Source organism: Corythoichthys intestinalis, chromosome 7 (genome assembly GCF_030265065.1).
Source record: "Corythoichthys intestinalis isolate RoL2023-P3 chromosome 7, ASM3026506v1, whole genome shotgun sequence".
NCBI classification, from domain to species: Eukaryota; Metazoa; Chordata; class Actinopteri; order Syngnathiformes; family Syngnathidae; genus Corythoichthys; species Corythoichthys intestinalis.
The window spans coordinates 21,356,320-21,378,016 of NC_080401.1; the positions used below are offsets into that span (position 1 = coordinate 21,356,320).

The 21,697-nt window shown below is 39.0% G+C and overlaps 2 protein-coding genes across 3 annotated transcripts in view; both read right to left on the minus strand.

Moving 5' to 3' along the window:
• The window catches only part of kif14 (kinesin family member 14), a 71,179-nt gene extending 63,999 nt beyond the window's left edge, over window positions 1-7,180 (minus strand). Inside the window, exons 1-6 of the mRNA XM_057840804.1 lie at window positions 6,013-7,180; window positions 3,896-4,150; window positions 3,704-3,791; window positions 3,311-3,409; window positions 1,902-1,954; window positions 1,759-1,789 (exon numbers count right to left, since the gene is read on the minus strand). Of these exons, the coding sequence (XP_057696787.1) occupies window positions 1,759-1,789; window positions 1,902-1,954; window positions 3,311-3,409; window positions 3,704-3,791; window positions 3,896-4,150; window positions 6,013-7,019 (1,533 nt within the window). The 5' untranslated portion in view covers window positions 7,020-7,180. The remainder of the gene's footprint in view (window positions 1-1,758; window positions 1,790-1,901; window positions 1,955-3,310; window positions 3,410-3,703; window positions 3,792-3,895; window positions 4,151-6,012) is intronic.
• A 2,801-nt stretch (window positions 7,181-9,981) lies between these two features.
• ddx59 (DEAD (Asp-Glu-Ala-Asp) box polypeptide 59) lies at window positions 9,982-18,222 on the minus strand. 2 transcript variants are annotated; one of them, XM_057840819.1, is made up of 8 exons: window positions 18,066-18,222; window positions 16,938-17,760; window positions 16,664-16,846; window positions 16,473-16,562; window positions 16,128-16,379; window positions 11,487-11,639; window positions 10,462-10,590; window positions 9,982-10,386 (listed from the first exon to the last, which is right to left on the minus strand). In XM_057840819.1, the coding sequence occupies exons 1-8, from the start codon at window positions 18,164-18,166 to the stop codon at window positions 10,126-10,128; spliced, it is 1,992 nt and encodes a 663-aa protein (XP_057696802.1). In that variant the 5' UTR covers window positions 18,167-18,222; the 3' UTR covers window positions 9,982-10,125. The 2 variants fall into 2 exon arrangements, with proteins under 2 accessions (XP_057696802.1, XP_057696803.1); XM_057840820.1 differs by having other exon boundaries at window positions 10,156-10,301.
• Between the last annotated feature and the right edge of the window lie 3,475 nt (window positions 18,223-21,697).

Sequence of the window (21,697 nt, forward strand, 5' to 3'; positions counted from 1 at the left end):
GTTCCCAACCAATTCTGCTGCCCACATCAATGTTGTCAAGAATAATGTTTCATTTGCAAAGCCTAGTTTACAATTTTCCTATGATAACTAACCCAGTTGAAATGTTATTTAAATTTTGACACTTTGACTTCACGAAAACCCTCACATATTCAGCCCGTAGAAGGATATGTTGACATCTAAGTATTGTATCAGTATACTTTCATTTGAATGCTGTTTTATTTTTACCAAATTTTCTACTGACAATAAAGCATTTACATGCTTTTTGACAGATCATCTTTAGTGTAGTTGTACTAATGTTTCTAATACTTGTGCACAAGAATGCGACAAATGGAGTAAATTTTCAAATACATTGTAAATTCATGGCAGGCACTTTTCTAAGATGACCATTCGTGTGGTTACAAAAAGATGAGATAGCACATTGATGATGGGATTACGAAAACTGCATTACAACTTTGCTCTGGTCTTGTCTATGTAATAGATGTCACTTGGTGTCCACAACAAAGCACTTTGGCACAGAAAGCTATTTCTTATGTACATTAACTTGCAAATGATTGTTTTCTTGATTGCCGACGGTCAGACAGGAGCTGTGATGCAGACTGATTGAATCTTGGCTGAACTGAAAGCCAAGTGTAAGTATTCACGGTTAACCACTGCTTGTAACGGGCATTGCGTAGCTTCCATAAGTGGACACGTAGCAAATGAAGTTCATCCATTTTTCACATGAAGATTCTAAGAGTGATTTGTGATGCCAAATTCCAAATTGGATTGAAAACTTATTTAATTTCAAAATACACACAAATATCATAATTTTCGGACTATAAAACGCTAGATTTTCCCCCCACTTTGAACCCTACGGTTTAATCCAGTGATGCTAAATATGGATTTTTACAGGGTGATGAGCTGTATATCTTTGGGTCTAATACAATATGGACACGTACGGCTTATATATAACAAATATAGTTTTGTTGTGAAATTTGGTGGGTGCTGCTTATAATCAGAAAATGTCGGATATATATTTATGGAAATTGATGCTACGATAACGGCTGTCAAGACATTTGACACAAAGCAAAAAAGACGTTACAGAAATTTCGCGATGCCAAACTCAGGATGCACTTACACTGTTTTTCTCATGAAAATGGTGATTATTTTCCCCGTTGTCCCCATCAACATAAATATTTACATGTGGCTCTGTTAAGTTTAATTGTTTGAAAAAATATTAATCATTTAGTGTGACAAATTGAAATTTTCCATATCATAGTGTGACCAATTTTCCATATCACACTTTTGTTGTGACACTTAATAGAAATAAGTCTGGGATTTTTTTTCTTTCCTTTTTTAATTGCTAATTCTTTTTTAATTTCTAATTTAAAGTTATCTTATGTACAGAATGTGGTTTTGACATACTTCCTGGGGGAAAATATTTTTGCTATGAGAAGTTCGAAAAAATATTAATCACTTAGTGTGACAAATTTTCCATATCATAGTGTGACCAATTTTCCATATCACACTTTTGTTGTCCTAACAATAGAAATAAGTCTGGGATTTTTTTTTCTTTTTTAATTTCTAATTCTTTTTTAATTTCTAATTTAAAGTTATCTTATGTACAGAATATGTGGTATTGACATACTTCCTAGGGGGAAAATATTTTTGCTCTGAGAAGAACAGTATTAAAAAAAATATAATAATAATTGTTTTTAAAATCTCCCCAGTATTGGAAACATACACTTACATATACTCAGGCAAACAGGCTAAACTTACCTGAATGTCGTTGAAAGATCCCACAACGTTCCTGTGAAGAAAAAAGGCAAGTAATTGTGCTCTCAGCATAGGTCAAAAAGAGATTCAAAATAAATAAATAAATAAATAAATAAATAAAAAAGACCAAAAATTTGTGTACTTACACAGATAGGTCCTCAACATAGGGTCCATGAATTGGATGCTCCCTCACCCGCAACTGAAATAACAAATTTAACTTAACCTAAGGATTAAAAAAAAAAAAAAAAAAAAAAAACACCTACCACAACCATATAGTGCTTTGAACTCAAGTTGAAGTAGAGTAGTTACTAGGGGTGTAATGGTACACAAAAATCTCGGTTCAGTACGTACCTCGGTTTTGAAGTCACGGTTCGGTTCATTTTCGGTACAGTAAAAAAAACAAAATGCAAAATATAAATGTGCTAGTTGTTTATCGTTACACTTTTGTGCTTTCAACAATAGGAACATTAGCCTATACAAAGCTAGAATTCTGCTCAAAAAGTTGCGGGTATTTAAAGATAAGCCAACAACAATTTGCCTTTCAGACCCCGCGTATTGGTCAGCTTTCTTTCTGAAAGAAAGAAGAAAAAAGAAGACCTGTGCTAAAGAGAAAAGCAATCCCAATGACAAAGATTTTAACATGTATTTTACAAATACACAATTGTGTAAGCAGGATCTGTGTATTATTCTTATTATTTAATTACAGGTGTTTTAGCTCATTTCAATTTATTTTATTTAAATGGGCTATTATTTATTTCATTATGTGTTTATATTATACAAATGTGATGTAGTATTCATTTATATTGTATATTTTATGTTGTATAACTTTAGTTCCTCTGTGAATATTAGTTCCTACTTGTTTTGTTGTGGTAGGAGGGTTTTGTATTGCACACGGGGCCGTGTTGGTTATTATTATAGCAGAGAAGACAGCAGTAAATCAACAAAGACAAGTCAACTGTGCCCTGATCTTCCACTCAAGAGATCTGATGGACTCAAAAAGAGGGTTACGATTGCATATTAGTTTGAAAATCGACCGGATCCACCGTATTTTTACACGAGTGACTTCCGGTCAGCCCGATCCTAGCTACCGGTAGTAGTATTGACGCAGGAGGGTCGCATCTCGCATCAAATAATAAACTCTGCCGTTCTTTTCGCTTGCGTCGTGTTGAGCCGCTTCTGGGACGCGTCTAACACGCGGCCACAGTGCGACTGGTGTGCATTGGCTGATTAACTTTAATGCCCGCGTTTCACTGCGTTCTCGCGGCGGCCACATTGTCGCGCCGTTGACGTTTCTGGGTTATACTGTCCTACCGTGTTGGTCCACATTATAGTAAAAAAGACGGAGTAAATATAATTTACACAAAGTAGCTGTAACCCGATCGACTCACAGCCTGGAAAAGTAAGGGTTACATTACGTCAGAAACTCATTCGGTACGCCTCCGTTCCGAACCGAGCACCACGTACCAAAACGGTTCAATACAAATACATGTACCGTTACACCCTTAGTAGTTACCGTCATAAGGTATAATTTTGAAACTGCTTAGTTAACACTTACAGGCATTCGCCTCTGGTTTGGGTCATCTCTGGTCACCAGAAGGTCGTGGATCTTCTCATTGTAGACTTCCAAATAGCTCATCTCGACATGACATTTTACCTGGAAAGCCAATATTTATATGGATGTATATCATGCATCACAGTTGCAATGTAAAATTGATCATCATATTTTTACAGGCATGTTTTTATGACTGTATATAGGATCATATTCATTTTTTGCAGAATCCTTTCGATGTCTGTAAACATTAAAATTTACATGTCGAAGAGGAATGTGGATTATGTGTCACTGATAAAGTGGTTGGTGAATCCTGTTTTTGGACAGACATAGATTAAATGTGGAATTGTGTCAACTCCTTTACAGCAAAAAAAAAAAACATACAAGCACATAAAGTACCTGTTCAGTTTCCATGGAGGACAACCTTACAAAAAGTTCCTGGCAGAAGCGAGGGATGACACCAGCCTCCTCTCCAAAGCCCATCATTCTGCCAAATAACCATTTAAAATAAAACACAGTTCTGGAGACCTTTCAAACAAACTGAAACTGAAAATATCAGTGGAAATGAAATAAGTCTGGGAAAGCACATACGTATATGATTTTCCAGAGCCAGTTTGGCCATAAGCAAACAGGCAGGTGTTAAATCCATCGAAAGCGCGAAGTAGCAGAGGCTGCGCAACAGTCTCATACACCATCTGCTGGCTGGCAAATGAGTGCTCACTTGAATCCACAGAGTACAGGGAAAAGTCATAAGTGAAGGAATAACTCTGTTTGGAGTCTGGATACTGCACAACGGTCTCCTGGCCACTCATAAATATCACCTGTGCAGCCTTTTCTGCCTTCTCCCTAGAATGAAAAAGAAACGAGGTGGTTTTCCAGCAAGGACATTTTCATGTTCAGTCATATTAAAAACATACAAAACCAGGGGCTGCTGATTTTGTATCTTATGTACTCAATAATTAGAAGAAAACCATACAGGTTCCTAATACTGTAAGGTAAGGTGAAGAGTCTGAAGATGCATTGTGGGAGGCTTTACAGGAGAGGATAGTGTGTCCCCAATAGCAGACTGAGTTCATTGATAAAAACATGTTTTTGGGTCACTATCGCCCTTCACCAAAGTGAGTGTTTGTTAAAAAGTTTGCAGAAGAGATGCAACAATTAATCGACAAGAAATGGATTAGCGAATTAATCGAAAACTATCTTGATACTCAATTAATCTTTTAGGACCTTCTTCATCTTGTTTAAATTCTTGAAATTATAAACATACATGTAACTTCTCAGTTGCAAATATTATCAGATATCTATATTTCTGTTAAGTCAAAGTAGGACGAACAAAAATCTGCTTTTACTTTGGAAAACAATTCACATTTCTGCCAATTTTCGGACATCTTATTGTCTAAACTAGCTTCTTAATAAGGCTGCAACGACCAATCAATTAAATCGATTAATAAATTAGTTGCCAAGGAATTTGATAATCGATACAGTTGTAGACTACAGTTAAGTCAGAAAATATTATTTCTGAAGGAAATAGTCACTAGGAGTGGGAACCTCTTGGTACCTCACGATATGATAAGATTTGCGATGCAAAGCTTACGATAACGATGATCTGACGATATGGCGATACAACGATTATTGATACATTGGTCGGAAAATCATTCTAGGATATTCTACAAACAACTAATAAACAGAAAAAACAAGCTTCTGCCGTGAATTGGATTGATTTTATCACTTGTAGACGTCCAATCCATTTGAACTGGGAGGGTGGCAGCGAATGAACATGCCATCCCTCACACTTCAAACGGATTGAACATCTATGGCCGGTAGTGGCAGCCAATGCCAGGCAATGAGGTAATTTCGGGCCATTTAAGGTCATTTGGCTGTTAATTTTCAGTTACTCCCTGTTGATTTTGGGGTATTTTATGGGTCAATTCCTGTTTATTTTGAGTTACAGAACAGGAAGCAACCTGGGAATCACCCAAATGAATAGGCAGTGACTCAAACTCAACAGGAAATGACCTGTAAACGCCCTAAAATGAACAACAAGTGACCTGTAAATGCCCTGAAAATCGGACAGAATGACTTAATGCTCTGATTTCGAAAGAACGAACGTTCCCAGTCTAAATGGATTGGGCGTCGAGCACCGTCAGTGCAGCCTTAGAGTTAACTGAGACACTTTTATGGTGGAAGATTTTGGTTGTAATCTGCTTGCTGGTTTATTTTTATTTTTTTAGACATTGACACCGTTTTAAAACGATATCTTGATTCTTGGCAGGAGCATATCGATAACCTTTTGGAATACAAAGTATCACAATATATCACCATTTTCGATATTTTGTCACACCCCTAATAGTCACCCATTTTGTCTTAATTGTTACTTACAACATATCTAAAAGAACTTAGGTAAATTGTGAAGGTAATTGAAAAGTGACATTTATCTGATTAATAACTTATTTAATCGTCCGATTAATCGATTATTAAAATAATCGTTAGTTGCAGCCCTAGTTTGCACGATTGTGAGCAATTCTACTTCATTGGCTAAGGCCTATGAACATGAATAAGTTTAATTGCAAATCTGGATAAATGTTCCATGGTCAACTATACTTATGTCACAATTACGAGAGAAAAACTAAGGGAATGGCCTGAATGTATTAGAGTTTAACCAATTTGTAATAGGGTTTTATTTTTTGTGGATAGAAACCATGTAATACCTGGCATTAAAAGGACGAACTCGGACTGCTACAGTCACTGCACTGTTCTCCATCTTTAGAGAGTCTTGTGTCTTGGAGGCTTCACTGGGACCAGGTAAGGACGGTTTAGGCGTTCGAGCGGATGTGGTCGCTGACGTTCTGGTGTTCTCTGGCTTCAGGCAAGAGACCGCAGGAGCTGCCCTCACCTGAGAAGGTGTTGTGGCTTTTAAAATACCAGCTTTACTTGTTCGTGGAACGGGAACTGGTCTGCTGTACTCTGCTTGCTTGCTCATTCTTGATTTGGACCGATCTAAACTTGCCGATTTGACCAATTTGGGAGTTTCTTTTACGGTCAGTTTCTCGAAGACGTCTCTCCGAGCGGCAATTTTCACAAATGGTGTCTTTTTAGTAGGGGTTTTGAACGTCTCATCGGACGGCATACTTGTGGAAGAAGATGGCAAATGGGATGATGAAGACGGGGTTTTATTTTGTGCCAGCTTCCCTTGATTGCCCAAGTTATTTGTGGCTTCTTGTCCTTTATTTGCGGCCTCTCTCGCGCTAACGGAGCGGTATAAAGTGGGAGTTCTACCGTTGGATTCCTGGAGTATTTTAGTTGTTTCTCTGGTGCACGCTCTGCTGACCGTACTTGGTACCTGGTCACTTTTATCCATTGAAGGCGTCTTAGTCCTGCGTTGAAGGGTCATTCTCTTCTCTTCAGCTGTTGTGACATTATTTTGGCTGTGGTCCACCATCGTGTCATCCGAACTGTCAGCTCCGGTCTTTTGCCGTGACCTCCTTTGAAGAGTGAGTCGGCCTCGGTGGGCTGTCTGTCTGCTTTTTGACAGTGCAGAAATTACATAAGTCCGGTTTAAGGTGCTGCTTTTATCGCTGTCCCCGGGCTCAGCCTTTGCCGGAGTTTTGACTGATTTTCCCTCGGGAAAACACACTCTGGTTGGGGTCCTGGTTGTCGACATTAGACGGTCGTAGTAAGCTGTGTGCTTTTTCGCCTGTATGCTGAATAAAGACATTTTAACGCTGGCAAAAAATGATGAAAAATAATATGGCTGGTCTAAAATAATGTAGAAACACAAACTACCATAAAACACATCGGAATGTACTTGAACACTTAATACAAATTTGTTAAGAAAACACGGGCAGTTCGCGGTATTGTTTACCGTGTTCCTCTTTGCTTGCTTCCGCTTTCGCCCGCCTCAATTTCAAAATCCATCCAGACGTCATTTGCAGTTGATTGGCTGGTTTGCTGCCTGCTACGTCATTTTGTCTTTGTGCAATGTATGCACTTCAGGCCGACACTAGGTGGTAGCACCGTACTTTTGAATTTAGAAGGTTTTAGGACACAAGGTTTGCATGTTTTCTTTCTGTAGAAATTGTTACGTGAAGGTTAAAATAAAAAGTGCAGACATGAATACCAGAAAACTACGCAATGTTACAAACCTTCACTTTAGAGTTTGAACTTCTTTATCAACTATGCTGCTAGAAACGATTGCAAAGCAGCTCTATGAGGATTACGAAGAAAATTGATAATTTGCAAGTGAATCATCCTGTGATTACTACAAATTAGGGTGACCACATTTTGATTTCCAAAAAAGAGGACACTCGGCCCGGCCTCGAGATACTTGAATTTTACTTGAAGTTCAAAGATGCCGAAATCAATTCAGTATATTTAATGTGTGCCTCCTCCATCTGGATAGAAAAATTCGGTTATATAAAATATATACTAGTCCTTCTAAAAAAAACTAGCATATTGTGATTAAGTTCATTATTTTCTGTAATGTACTGATAAACATTAGACTTACATATATTTTAGATTCATTACACACAACTGAAGTACCGGTAGTTTAAGCCTTTTATTGTTTTAATATTGATGATTTTGGAGAAAAAAAAGAAGAAAAAAAAGTCAAAAAACAAAAATCCCTATCTCAAAAAATTAGCATATTTCATCCAATACAAAAAAAGTGTTTTTGATACAAAAAAAGTCAACCTTCAATTAATTATATCAGCTATGCATTCAATACTTGGTCGGGAATCCTTTTGCAGAAACGACTGCTTCAATGCGGCGTGGAATGAAGGCAATCAGCCTATGGCACTGCTGAGGTGTTATGGATGCCCAGGATGCTTCGATAGCGGCCTTAAGCTCATCCACAGTGCTGGGTCTGGTGTCTCTCAGCTTCCTCTTCACAATATCCCAGATTCTCCAGGGGGTTCAGGTCAGGAGAGTTGGCTGGCCAACTAAGCACAGTAATGCCATGGTTTGTAAACCATTTACCATTGGTTTTGGCACTGTGAGCAGGTGCCAGGTCGTGCGGGAAAATGCATGAATGAATGAAATATGAATGAAAATGAAAAATGCCGCATTCACCCTGCCCTTGATAAAACACAGCAGACCAACACCAGCAGCTGACATGGCACCCCAGACCATCACTGACTGTGGGTACTTGACACTGGACTTCAGGCATTTTGGCATTTCCTTCTCCCCAGTCTTCCTCCAAACTCTGGCACCTTAATATCCAAATGACATGCAAAATTTTACTTTCATCTGAAAAAAGTACTTTGGACCACTGAGCAACTGTCCAGTGCTGCTTCTCTGTGGCCCAGGTCAGGCGCTTCTGCCGCCGTTTCAGGTTTAAAGGTGGCTTGACCTGGGGAATGCGGCACCTGTAGCCCATTTCCAGCACACGCCTGTGCACGATTGCTCTGGATGTTTCTACTCCAGACTCAGTCCACTGTTTCTGCAGGTCCCCCAGGGTCTGGAATCGGCCCTTCTCCACAATCTTTCTCAGGGTGCGGTCGGTCACCTCTGGTTGTGCGTTTCCTGCCACACTTTTTCCTTCCCACAGACTTCCCACTGAGGTGCCTTGATACAGCAATCTGGGAACAGCCTATTTGCTCAGAAATTGCTCTCTTTGTCTTAGCCTCTTGCTTGAGGGTGTCAATGATGGCTTTCTGGACAGCAGTCAGGTCGGCAGTCTTGCCCATGATTGCGGTTTTGAGTAATGAACCAGTCTGGGAGTTTTTAAAAGCCTCAGGAATCTTTCGCAAGGGGTTTTTAGTTAATTTGTTGATTCAGATGAATAGTTTAGTAGCTTCTTTAGAGTACCTTTTCATAATATGCTAATTTTTTGAGATAGGGATTTTTGGTTTTTCTTGACTTTTTTGCCAAAATCATCAATATTAAAACAATAAAAGGCTACTTCAGTTGTGTGTAATGAATCTAAAATATATGAAAGTCTAATGTTTATCAGCACATTACAGAAAATAATGAACTTTATCACAATATGCTAATTTATTGAGGACTAGTATATTGCCATATATATACTATATGGAAATATTTTTTTTACTCAACAGGTTACAGGTTACTCAACAGGCTTTATTCTTCTTAAAAAAATAAACAATAGAAACGCCCAAAAAATGATTAAAAAATATATAATGCAGACCCATGGAAATGTAGTCCAGTAGTCCACACACACAGTAGGCTATGTGCCAACTAAAAATTTTTTATAATTTACAACAGCACAAACGTCTCTTAGAACTACTCCTTATTGTAGTCTGTAACTGCCTAATCTCTTGCCAAACCATCAACCCAGAGGATGACGGTAATGTCCAATGATACAGTGGGGAGACCAAGTATTTGATACTGCCAATGGGTTTTCCCATTGACTGTGTATCAAATACTTCTACCCACTGTACATGGGATAAACTTCCAACAAAAAACAAGAGGAAGAACTACTCCTTCTCCCCCTACTAGTAGGAACCACGTCAACGCAAGCAGGCGCTGCCCCCCAGCGGCCGGAGGGATTCTCTTCAAACTGAGTCCTGTCCCGGACATTTTCATGAATTTATAAAACCCGCCGAACACTACGGAGAGGACGTAAAAAGTTGACTTGTCCGGGCAAAAGAGGATGTTTGGTCACCCTACTACAAATTATGCTTTACAATGTATGAAAAAGAGTTTGTCACTATTGCTCCAACTTACTGGTAATTGTGTTTATTTCTTCCAGGTGAATATTTACCTTTAATTAGATTGATACAAGAGCTTAATACAAAATCAATTTACATACAGCACCTATGCAAATATCACAATGAACAACTGCTCGCCAGCTAAGGCGATTTGCATTATTTTTTGTGCCTGTCATGTTTCTTAATAATATTGATTAGGTTATTTTTGTTCACAAGTGTTTCACCGTGCCTCAACTTTGGTTGTTGTTTTTCTCTTCTTTGCTGCTCATGGAGGTGAGGTGAATTGAGGAGCTGTGGGGGTAGGATGGTTCCTGTTGGTTTGACCCTATTCACTACACTCATGAACAGACGTTTATTGTTATTGTTGAGAAACGTGATGGCAGTTCCCCTGTGACCCAGACGGCCAGCTCTACCCACCTAAACAGGAACGAAATGTATATTTGTGTGTTACTGACCACAAATTTAAAATAATAATCATGCAAAACCACTAACCTGATGCACATATTCATCCATGGTGTTTGGCATATCAAAGTTAACCACCAGTTTGACATTGGCCAAGTCCAATCCCCTGCCAAGCACACCTGTACTGATTACCACCTCAAAGTTACCATCCAGAAGCCCCTGAAGATACAAAAGAACAAATTACCACATTTGCACATTAAATCATTATAGAATAATAATTGAAGTCACATTTATTCCCCATCTGCGGGCCCTTATCAAGGTTTCCTGTTTTCTTTTTCCCCAGATGGGGTTATGGAGTTTTCCATCACCGTTTTGGTGGCTAATGTTAGCGCTGAACGATTAACCTACATCGCGTCGACATTGAGGTTTTTACTGCTGCGATTATCTAACCTCATGAAGCTTAATCGCTGTTCTTTTTTTTTATTTTTTATTTTACCACTCCCGCGTTTGAGTGACTTGAGTGACAAACCAATTGCCAATCTACATCAAGCCTCACGTTTCTTGGCCAATCAAGAATGCTGATGGGAAACAAGTTTACAAATTTGTTTGAATTTATTCCTGACCCTGCTCAAAATATTCTAGAGAAAAAATACTAAGCACAAACATCCACACATATAGTCTCACTCTAAACCATTTTCTTTAGTTGAGAACCATGGAAACTGGTATGGGCTCATAGCTATGTGTATGTGTTCTTATCACGTATCAACTGATTAGTCAATGTTATTGTGAGTGCACTATATGTGAAGGTGTTCCTGACCATGGCCAAATATGTCAGGAAAAAAAAGTAAAGCCGACAGTGCACTCACTGCCTTCCTTTAAGCCAAATTCAAGACCATTCAATTTTTACCAACTATTTGTCTGATAAATGTCACTAGAATTGAAAGATTTATTGTTGCAATCCAAGCAACTCTACAAAACAGAAGGATTGAATGTGTGGCCTTTCTCAAAAGATACAAAAACAAGTGTTGAAGAATAACACAGCTGAATCCAGTGTCAATTGAGGCACAGTAAATTATCGGCTGAACCACGGGTGACCTGGGTGAAACTGGCCTCACCTTGAGGATTCTGTTACGTTCCATTTGGCTCTTGTCTGAGTGGATTGCCACTGTATTGAGGCCTGTCACCTTGGCGACCGCTTCACATAGCAGATCAGCACCAAGTTTACAGTCTACAAACACGACCACTGGAGGCTGGTACAACTTATTGTCCTGTAAAACCAAAGAATTAAGTTGTATAAGTACAATGCGTTGAAAAGGTAAAAGAAAATGTATTCACTCTTCCTTTCTCCCTCTCCATGCTCTTTGATGGTCAGGCAGTGCACAGGAGTTGATTATTAAAGTTAATGATGATTGACAGACAGTTAAGCTTTGATCTTGGCAGAGGCGCTGGTAAACCGAAACTTCAAAGCGCCGCATGCGTCAAAATCGTTGAGCTTGTTAAACAGTTGCTGTGGCAACTTATTGTGCGTAAGTAAGCAGCTTGAGTGGACTCACTCAATGAAGCATTTAATAAAGACAAACATTTTTCTTTTTTTAAACTTTTTTTTAAATTGATTGGGCTTCAACATTTTTTTCTTGTTTAAAAATAATTCAGTGGGACAGTAACGTGTTTAAAACTCATCCTAATTATTACATTTGAAGTGTTTAAAAATTTATTAATATACATATACTAGTATAGATAAGTTTTAAATTATACTTTGAGAGAAAAAAATGTGAAAAAGCACGTCTTTTATATATGTCTAATTATAAATCTAAATAAATAAAAAGAATTTGGGGGGGTGCGCTACACCGCGAAAAACGAGGGATCATTGTATTTTTTTTTAAATTGTTTTTATTATTGATTGCCTAATGGGCTGCCAATGACACCTTATTTGGATGTTTAAATGTCTGACGTAAACTAGGGATTAAATGGGTTTATTATGTTCCATTTAGCACCATAGCAGGCCTAAATCTATCACATTACTTCTACCATCCTTGACAGATGGTGTCAGGCACTGTTCAGCGTGCTCTTAAAGGAAGGCTATCTCTCCATTTTGCAACACTATGCCATACCCTCTGGACAGTGCTTGTTGGAGCAAGTTTCATCCTACAGCAATACAATGACCCAAAGCACACAATCAAATTATGCAAGCACTACAGTTCCCTCCAAAATGATTGGATTTATAATTATTATGTGTTTTTTAGCTTCTAATATTTTTTTTTTCCTAAACAATATGGGACCTTAATGGGAAAAAAGAGAAAAATCCAAACTTCAATACAAGTGCATTTATTCAGTGGGGGAAAAATCCCCACATAAAGAAATAAATATTTGACATCAAATAATGTGTGTCACAATTATTAGCACCCCTGGTGTTAATACTTTGTACAACCCTCTTTTGCCAACAAAACAGCACCTAATCTTCTCCTATAATGTTTCACACGATGGGAAAAGACAGAAAGAGCCATTCCTCTTTGCAGAATCTCTCTAAATCATCCAGAGACCTGGGTCATCTCCTCTGTACTCTCCTTTTCAGCTCACCCCACAGGTTTTTCAATGGGGTTGAGGTCTGGGGACTGAGATGGCCATGGGAGGAGCTAGATTTTGTGTCTGGTGGACCATTTCTGTGTAGATTTGGCCATATGTTTAGGGTCATTGTCTTGCTGAAAGACCCAGTGACGACCCATCTTCAGCTTTCGGGCAGAGGGCAACAGATTTTGATTTAAAATGTCCTGGTATTTCAAAGCATTCATGATGCCATGCACCCTAACAAGTTTCCCAGGGCCTATGGAAGCGAAACAGACCCACAGCATCACTGACCCACCCACATACTTCACAGTGGGTATGATGTGCTTTTCAGCATGCGCATCTTTCGTGGCACGCCAGACCTACTTAGAGTGTTTGTTGCCAAAAAGGTCAATCTTGGTCTCATCTGACCAAAGCACACGGTCCCAGTTGAAGCCCCAATACCGCTTGGCGAACTCCAGACGTTTGCGTTTATGATTGTGAATGCAGTGGCGCCCCCAGGGGGTGGCCACGGCCACCCCTATAAATTTGTTGGCCACCCCACTGGCCGCCCCGCTTGCCAGTAAATTGTAGATTGTTGTAGCATCAGTTATGCATTTCATCCCAAATACAAATCTGCCAGCACCTGCTTTTCCCCAGTAATTATTTTGTTTTGTTACATGTACACCTTATGCCTAATATACACATAACACAGTAAAACAGAATTGTTGTGGAACTCAAAATGTTGACTGGACAGTTATGGACTAGGCACATTAAATCATTAGTAACATGAAATATTACACAATACACCAAAGTATATCAGTAGCCGTGTACTTAAGTCTTTCTGATAGTTTTCCCCTGACCTTTTTACTGCAATAATATAATGAAAACCTGAAATTATGGCTGTTAGTTTTGGTGTGCCACCCCAAGATTTTAAGTGGCTCCATCTGGCCACCCCATGAAAAATTTCTGGAGGCGCCACTGTGTGAGTGTGGAAAGGTTTTCTCCGTGCATGCCTCCCAAACAGCTTGTTGCCGTGTAGACAGCACCTCATACCCACTGTGAAGTATGGGGGTGGGTCAGTGATGCTGTGGGGCTGTTTCGCTTCCAAAGGCCCTGGGAACCTTGTTAAGGTACGTGGCATCATGAATGCTTTGAAATACCAGGACATTTTATATCAAAATCTGTCTCTGCCCGGAAGCTGAAGATGGGTCGTCACTGGGTCTTTCAGCAAGACAATGACCCTAACACAGAAATGGTTCACCAGACACAAAATCAAGCTCCTCCCGTGGCCATCTCAGTCCCCAGACCTCAACCCCATTGAAAACCTGTGGGGTGAGCTGAAGAGGAGAGTACAGAGGAGAGGACCCAGGTCTCTGGATGATTTAGAGCAGGGGTTTCTAAACATTTTGCAAAGGGGGCCACATTTGGCGTAGTAAAAATGTGGGGGGCCGACCTTGGCTGACGTCCTTTACGTAGAACAATATATTTAAGCAAAATTTAGCAAGTCATTTAGTGTGTCACATTTGTTTTATTATTTTATTAATGAATAATTTCAACAATCTCGCAACTAGCCTTTGTGGCATTCTCTTTCGACTCTCGGGCTCTTGTGAAATACTACTGCTATGAAATTAAACTAGCTTCAAGTTGCTTCGATTTCTCGCCGCGTATCTTCCCTGTAATCGTGCCGTACATGTCGGCGTGTCTTGTTTGGTAATATCGCCTCACATTAAAATCTTTAAAAACAGCGACTGTCTCTTTGCAAATGAGGCAAGACACAGTTGTTGCGTATTTTACTGAAGAAATAGTCCAATTTCCACCTATCCTTGAAGCGTCGGCCGTCACAGTCAACTTTCTTTTTTTTTGTTGATTGTCGCTGTTTTATAAAATGGAAGCAATGGGTCACACGGAGTAATGTTGCTTAGCCCTTAAATACTTGCAACATGAAGCAATTATCAGAGAATCCCAAAATTTGAAAACGTATTTTTCAAATTTGTAAAAAGAAAAGTCAAAGTCAAAATGAATATGTGTATTAAGCGCTCCAATATCTATAACCCATGCTATATTATGTTTTTTTTCTCATGGAACCTGCAGATGCATGTGCTGACTTGCATCCATCATTTTTTTTTTCAAAAAGAAATGTCAAAATTTTAAATTAGTCTCAAAGTCATGAAATTTTGGGTGTATCAAATGTGATACATTTGGTAATAAAGGGTTAAAGTGCTGCTCCCTTTTAGTGGGTAAATGAGGAGCAGCATTTCGTGTGTAAGCTACTTCATATGCTGGTTGCAGTACTGCTGACCAATTTATTAAGTCTGTGTGCTGGCCAGACGTTATTGATTTTATGACAGAGGCCGGGGGCCGGATGAAATTTGACCACGGGCCGCATTTGGCCCCTTGGCCGGACTTTGGACATGTCTGATTTAGAGAGATTCTGCAAAGAGCTGATGATCCCTCTTTCTGTCTTTTCCCATCTTGTGGAACATTAATGGAGAAGATTAGGTGCCGTTTTGTTGGCAAAAGGGGGTTGTACAAAGTATTAACACCAGGGGTGCTAATAATTGTGACACACATTATTTGATGTCAAATAATTATTTCTTTATGTGGGATGTTTTCCCCAATGAATAAATGCACTTGTATTGAAGGTTGGATTTTTCTCTTTTTTTCCATTAAGGTCCCATATTATTTAGAAAAAAATATATTAGAAGCTAAAAAACACAATTATTATAAATCCAATAATTATGAAGGGCACTGTATTTAGGGAGCAGGCATCTGGCACACTGTAATAGAGTGGCCAGCACTGTCACCAGATCTCAACCCCATTGAACTGTTGTGGGAGCAGTTTGATCATATGGTACGCAAGAAGTGCCCATCAAGCCAAGCCAATTAATGACAGGGACTTCAGGTGAAATCTCTCCAAGTTAGCTCAACAAATTAACAGCTAGAATACCAAAATTGTGAGATACTATAATTGCCTCAAAATGATGATTCTTGATGAAAGCAACATTTCGAATAATAATCATTATTTTTAACCTTGTTAATGTTAAGAATATATTTTCCATTAATTTGGAGAAAAACATGTGATAAAAAAGTGTGACTTTTTACTTTCCATAGAAAACAAAACTTCTATGGGTGACCACAAACAGTAGTGTAGATATTCACAATCCTGTGTGCGGGGTTGTGGGTGTGTGTGTGGGTGGGTGGGTGTAACCTACATTCAGAATTTCAAACAGCTTCTTCTTTTTTGAAGGTTCCTCAACCCACAGTAGGATCTGCCTTATGTCGGCGCAGGGCTGGTTCTTCGCTCCTACAGAAATACGGATTGGGTCGACCAGTAAACGAGATGCTAGCTCTTCTGTCCCTGCCGGGATAGTGGCAGATGCCAGTAACGTCTGGTGGTCTTCAGGGACATTTTCTAAAACTTCTAGCACCTGCTGCTGGAAGCCCATCTTTAGCATCGTGTCAACCTGCAGAATATGTCACAACAGAATATACAAAATACAACAGGTCATATGAGCCCTTTACAGTTTTGCTTTATGATAGAATAATGTCGGTAATACCTCATCGACCACAACAGTCTTTACTTTTTCCAGCTTCACAGCTTTCTGCTTTAAAATCTCCAGCAGTCGTCCTGGTGTTGCAATGACGATCTAAAAATGATTAATACGAGAACACAATTGAGACATTTCCATGTAAGAGTATTTTGTAATTCGTTAATCTTTTCCATGTGGGATAATAAAAGAATTCATACTTTAATACTCCGTTTGAGGCGGTGGAGCTGAGGTGGAAGAGGCATGCCGCCCACCAGCAGGGCAGTTCTCATGTTAGAGAGGCCAATCACTACCTCTTTTGCCTGTCTCTCGATTTGAATGGCCAGTTCTCGGGTGGGGGTAAGGATAAGAGCCACCGGGCTACCCGCACTCAGAGTATGATCCTTAAAGGGAAAATGCACTCGAATCACTGCCAAGAGTAATTTAATGCCAGAACATAGTATATAAACAGAATGGAAAAATGATCCACTGTACCTTCATTGCCATCAGGACTACTGGTAAGAGAAAGGCTAAAGTCTTCCCTGATCCTGTGTCAGCGCTTGCAATCACATCTCTGCCAGTGAGACCAACAGGCAGCAATTGCATCTGGACTGGTGTGGGGACCACATAACTGGCTAATTTCAAATTGGCATTAAGGGTAGCAGGAAAGCCACAGTGTTCAAATTCTATGATAGGCCTGCTTACATCTCTACCATGAGTTTCAATGCCCAGTTCTTGTTTAATATGCTGCACCTGCACATCCGTCAGCCCTGATATGAACAAATCCTCCTTATAGGAATAGTTTATTGTTGTAAATTGTATTTGAGGATTTTCTTTAGCTGCATTTGTTTCCTTCTGATAAAACACTTCAGCTCCAGTCCTCAAACCTATTTGGGCCAAGTGGCGGGCTTTGCATTCCAGACTGCAAACATCACTGTCAGTTGTGTCACAGATATATTCTCCATAGCGACCACACATCAAACAGACAGGCTCTCCTGGCTCTGCCCATCTCTGATTCTTTTTGAAGGATTTCACTGGTTCCTCCTCTTCTTCAGTACCACTTGAAGCACATTCCTGGCACTCTTCTCGTAATGGAATCTCATCTACAGCATATGTGTCTTCGCCTGCTTTAACAGTAGTCGTTTCTTCAACTTCCGAGTCTGTAGTCCCTTGAGAAAGATGCGTCGTTGAACGGCCTTCATCATGATTCTGATGCTGATCAACGTGACATTTACGCTTCTTCAAAATAAGATTTGCGTCGTCTTTAGTTCTCTTCACTTTTAGGGCTCTTGGCATAAACATTTTACGGGCTTTGAATCTGAGGGAGGAAGCATTCGACCAAGGCTGATGTTAGAAAAACATACGACCAAACATGTTATCTTAATTTAAATGTCAAACGTAATATGTACACTTCCTGAGTCTGAGTACAGACTACATCAGTATAGTGTATAGTGGTAACTTTGTTATTTCAAAGTCTCTTAACATAGAATAATAATAATAACATCGGGGATCCAGCGTGCTATTGCTCCAGCTCGAATAGCCAATTTCTAAAACCACACAGCAGCAATAAATAACACATTAAAGCATCATTCCAAGTTTTTTAAATCTGAAAAACCATCGTACCTGCACGTTAAAAGGCATATCCAAACACTTAACACGGTAAAGTTACCACAACTGCTAATCGACACGCTTCCAACCTTGCAAAACAATAGCACGAGACGCATAATAATGACGTATACTTTTGCATGCTGGGAATTGTAGTCATAAACCGTACCCGCAAGAAAGGACCAACCATGCTTTTTATCATTTATTTCATCATCGTCGCCTTCGTGGTTGTCGTGGTGGTGGTTGTTGTTATTCTTCTTGTTGTTGTTGATGTTGATGATGTTGATGTTGTGCAGTACACACAAAAACACATTTTATCTAGGACTTTAAGAAGGTATTTTGTTTGTTTGTTTGTTTGTTTGTTTGTTTGCTTGCTTGTTTGTTTGTTTGTTTGTTTGTTTGTTTGTTTGTTTGTTTGTTTGTTTGTTTGTTTGTTTGTTTGTTTGTTTGTTTTAGGGAAGGTGTGGCCACCAGAGTTCAAGTTAGCGCTCATTCTTCATTTGAATCAATTACTCATACAGACATTATCACTGAATTGCATTCAAAAGGTAGGCTGACAATACCATCACCTGTTTTTTTTTTCTGTACATAATAATAGTAGTTGCTGTAGGCAGCTAAACTGTTGTTGGTAATTTGATGCAGAGACAGATATAAATTGTACATGTGAAGATACTAAAAAATGAAAATGTAGTTACTTTACAGAAGAACTAAGGTTATATCCCCAGTCAGCATCAACGCTGCTGAATTTTCATTGTATTGACGGAAACACAAAGGATAGCCACGGTCAAGGATTTTTTGTGACATCATTGTTTATGGTTTTTGCGTTGCATCACATTTTCGTTTGGGAAGAAATTGATCTTACCTGTAGTTTGTTTGTTTTGTACGTGCTTTGTACCAATTTCTTCTGTGAATCACAAAGCCATAATCGTGCGAAAAGTGAATTTTATACAGCGCAAATTTGATTATTTTTTTTAAACCTCAAAATAACATAGATGTATAGAAATTTTGCTCAAAGTACTTTAATTATTGTTAAAAGTATAGGTGTAGTTGTGGACTAACCACACTGAACCGCATTCCATAAAGTTGTGTGGCCACCACCTTTTGTGTATCAAAATGCAGATAAATTTACAGCAGGCCTATTGTCGGTGTGTTAGGTTTTGTGTTTGTTTTCTCCTAGTGTGACTTGTCCCTGTGATTGCCCATTGATTTCACCTGATGTGCCTTCTCCTAGACTATCCTCCTGTGCTCACCTGTTCCTTGTTGTCTCGTTACCCCTTGTCTGCTTGTGTGTATATAAGCTCCCATTTTCTGTCCACTCCTTGTTGCGTCATTGTCAATGTCAAGCCTTCGTGTACCAGTCCCTCCGTTTAAGTAAGTTTTGTTTAGAACCTTGCCTTTTGATCCCCAGTCCTTTTGTTTGTACTTTGTGCTTTTGTTAGTTATAATTAAAACCATTTTTTCAGTTCTCTGCCACCTGCCTTGCGTTGTTGTTTCCTTGCATTTGGGTCCACACAACCTGCCTGCCCGTGCGCTCCCTGACACGGTGTATCGTCAGACTGTCATTTTATTTTGTACAGGATACGTTACATTTAATATGTTGACATAAATGTCCATAAATCTGTTTTCTAATAGGAATATAGGTGGCAGCCAAAACTCAAATGCTTTCAAGTGTACGGCACAAGGGGTTAGTCGTGCATAACTAACTACAGCTATAATTCTAACAATAATTAAAGTACTTTGAGCAAAAATTCTATACATCTATGTTATTTTGAGGTTTAAAAAAAATGATCAAATTTGCGCTATATAAAATCCACTTTCCGCACGATTATGGCTTTGTGATTCACAAAAGAAATTGACCCAACTTTTCCTGACACAAAATAATCGTAGGCCTCCAGGGTCCAGGGCTTTTTATTAAAATAGTAACAAATGTCTCCCTAACAGATTTGTTGCCAAGACAGGTAAGTTAGACCAACATTTTTCATCTTACCAAATCTCATATCCAGGATTTACTGGTTTCTGCACCAGCAAGACCAGTACCAAAACACAGCAAATCCAGAAAGGTTCTATCTGATTTGATGTGTTTTGGTACTGGTACTTGATTATGCAAAAAAAAAATGCAAATGATGGATTTCTTATCAAGGATGGGCTTTGAATTACTTCAATTTTGTCGCCAATACAAATTTTAAGATTCTCTCAAAACCTCTGGTCTTCAGGTGTTCAGCCACTAACTTTTTTGTAAATGACGCACATGCATGTCAACAAAGATCCTCCTATAATTGCAATACAGTTTAAAAAAAAAACAAAACCAAAACAAAAACATTGTGACATTATCCGACACTAATTCAATATCGTAATTTAGTGTTACTTCCGGGTCTCAAAGGTCAGGTGTGTCTTCCATCAAATGTTAAGGGATCACACTTAACATTGAGTTAAACTCACCGCTGAAAAGGTTATTAATATCTGGGTTTGTTTGTTTTCGAGGGATGATTTTTTTTTTTTTTTTTGCACACATTTCAACTTTTGATAGCATTATAGAAGTGCATAAACAATATTAGGCTCATATTGATCAATTTTCCAATCTGGCACACGAGGATGCTGTGATGCAATCAGAGATTATTCAGTTGTGCTGTGGGAATTCATATCTATTTCCCTGTATGCGGCAAGGGCGTAGGTTTGCATAGGGATGGTAGGGACATAACACGACCAACTTTTCAGGAGGTTCAAATGTCCCTACAAACTTTTAGGCAAGCTTATTTGCATTATACAATGAGTTCAGTTATATAGGTAATTTAGATTGTCTTCTCATATGTTGTAAGGATAGAATAAACCCTACCATTATTAGTGAATTATTTTCCTTATGTTAAGACTTACATTTATCACTTTTCACTTCCTGAATGTGCCAGTCCATTTTGCCCCTCAAACGCACATTTTGCCTGATGACTTGATCTCCCCTTCCACAACACAGACACACGCACACTCACACAGCCCCGACAGATTAATGTCGACAACATGCTGCCTCCTCCGCACACTTCGAAGAGGAGGGATATTAGAAGTTTTTTTCAGCCAGCAGCAGCCACTGTAAGGAATGTTAAAAAAAAAAAAAAAAAATGTCAATGTTGTGGAGGTGGGGGAAACACCACTAATTTTGCTACTGAAAGTCCAACCTGCATCAGAGATAGCATAACATTAAACTGTGTAAACTTGCTAACCTGCAAAACTACTGCGGTCAAGCCAGCCTTCACAAGGAACAACAAAGTCAAGCTAGCCGTCCCTCATTTGGATCATTGTTTGCATTATGTGCATTACGGTAATGTAATGCAGTGGCTTCAGAGTGAAAGTCCCTTTATCAAAAAAATTTTTAAAAAATAACAAAAAACGGGTGCTATCCAAGAATAAGTCCACCTTAGGGGGAGACTGACATGAACATGAACTGACATGAAACATCACACATCAGAATTGAGAGTACAGTACTTTGGTTTGAGTCTTGGGGTAGTGTAGTATGCCTCAGATGGTGATCGGTCCTTGGATAAAAAGAGATTTTTTTTTTAATTATTTTTTTTCCCGAATCACTTTTATGCTGTTAGATTGTCCCTACTAACATTGAGACCAAACTTACGCCGTTGGTATGTGGTTACCTGTCTTTCACACAA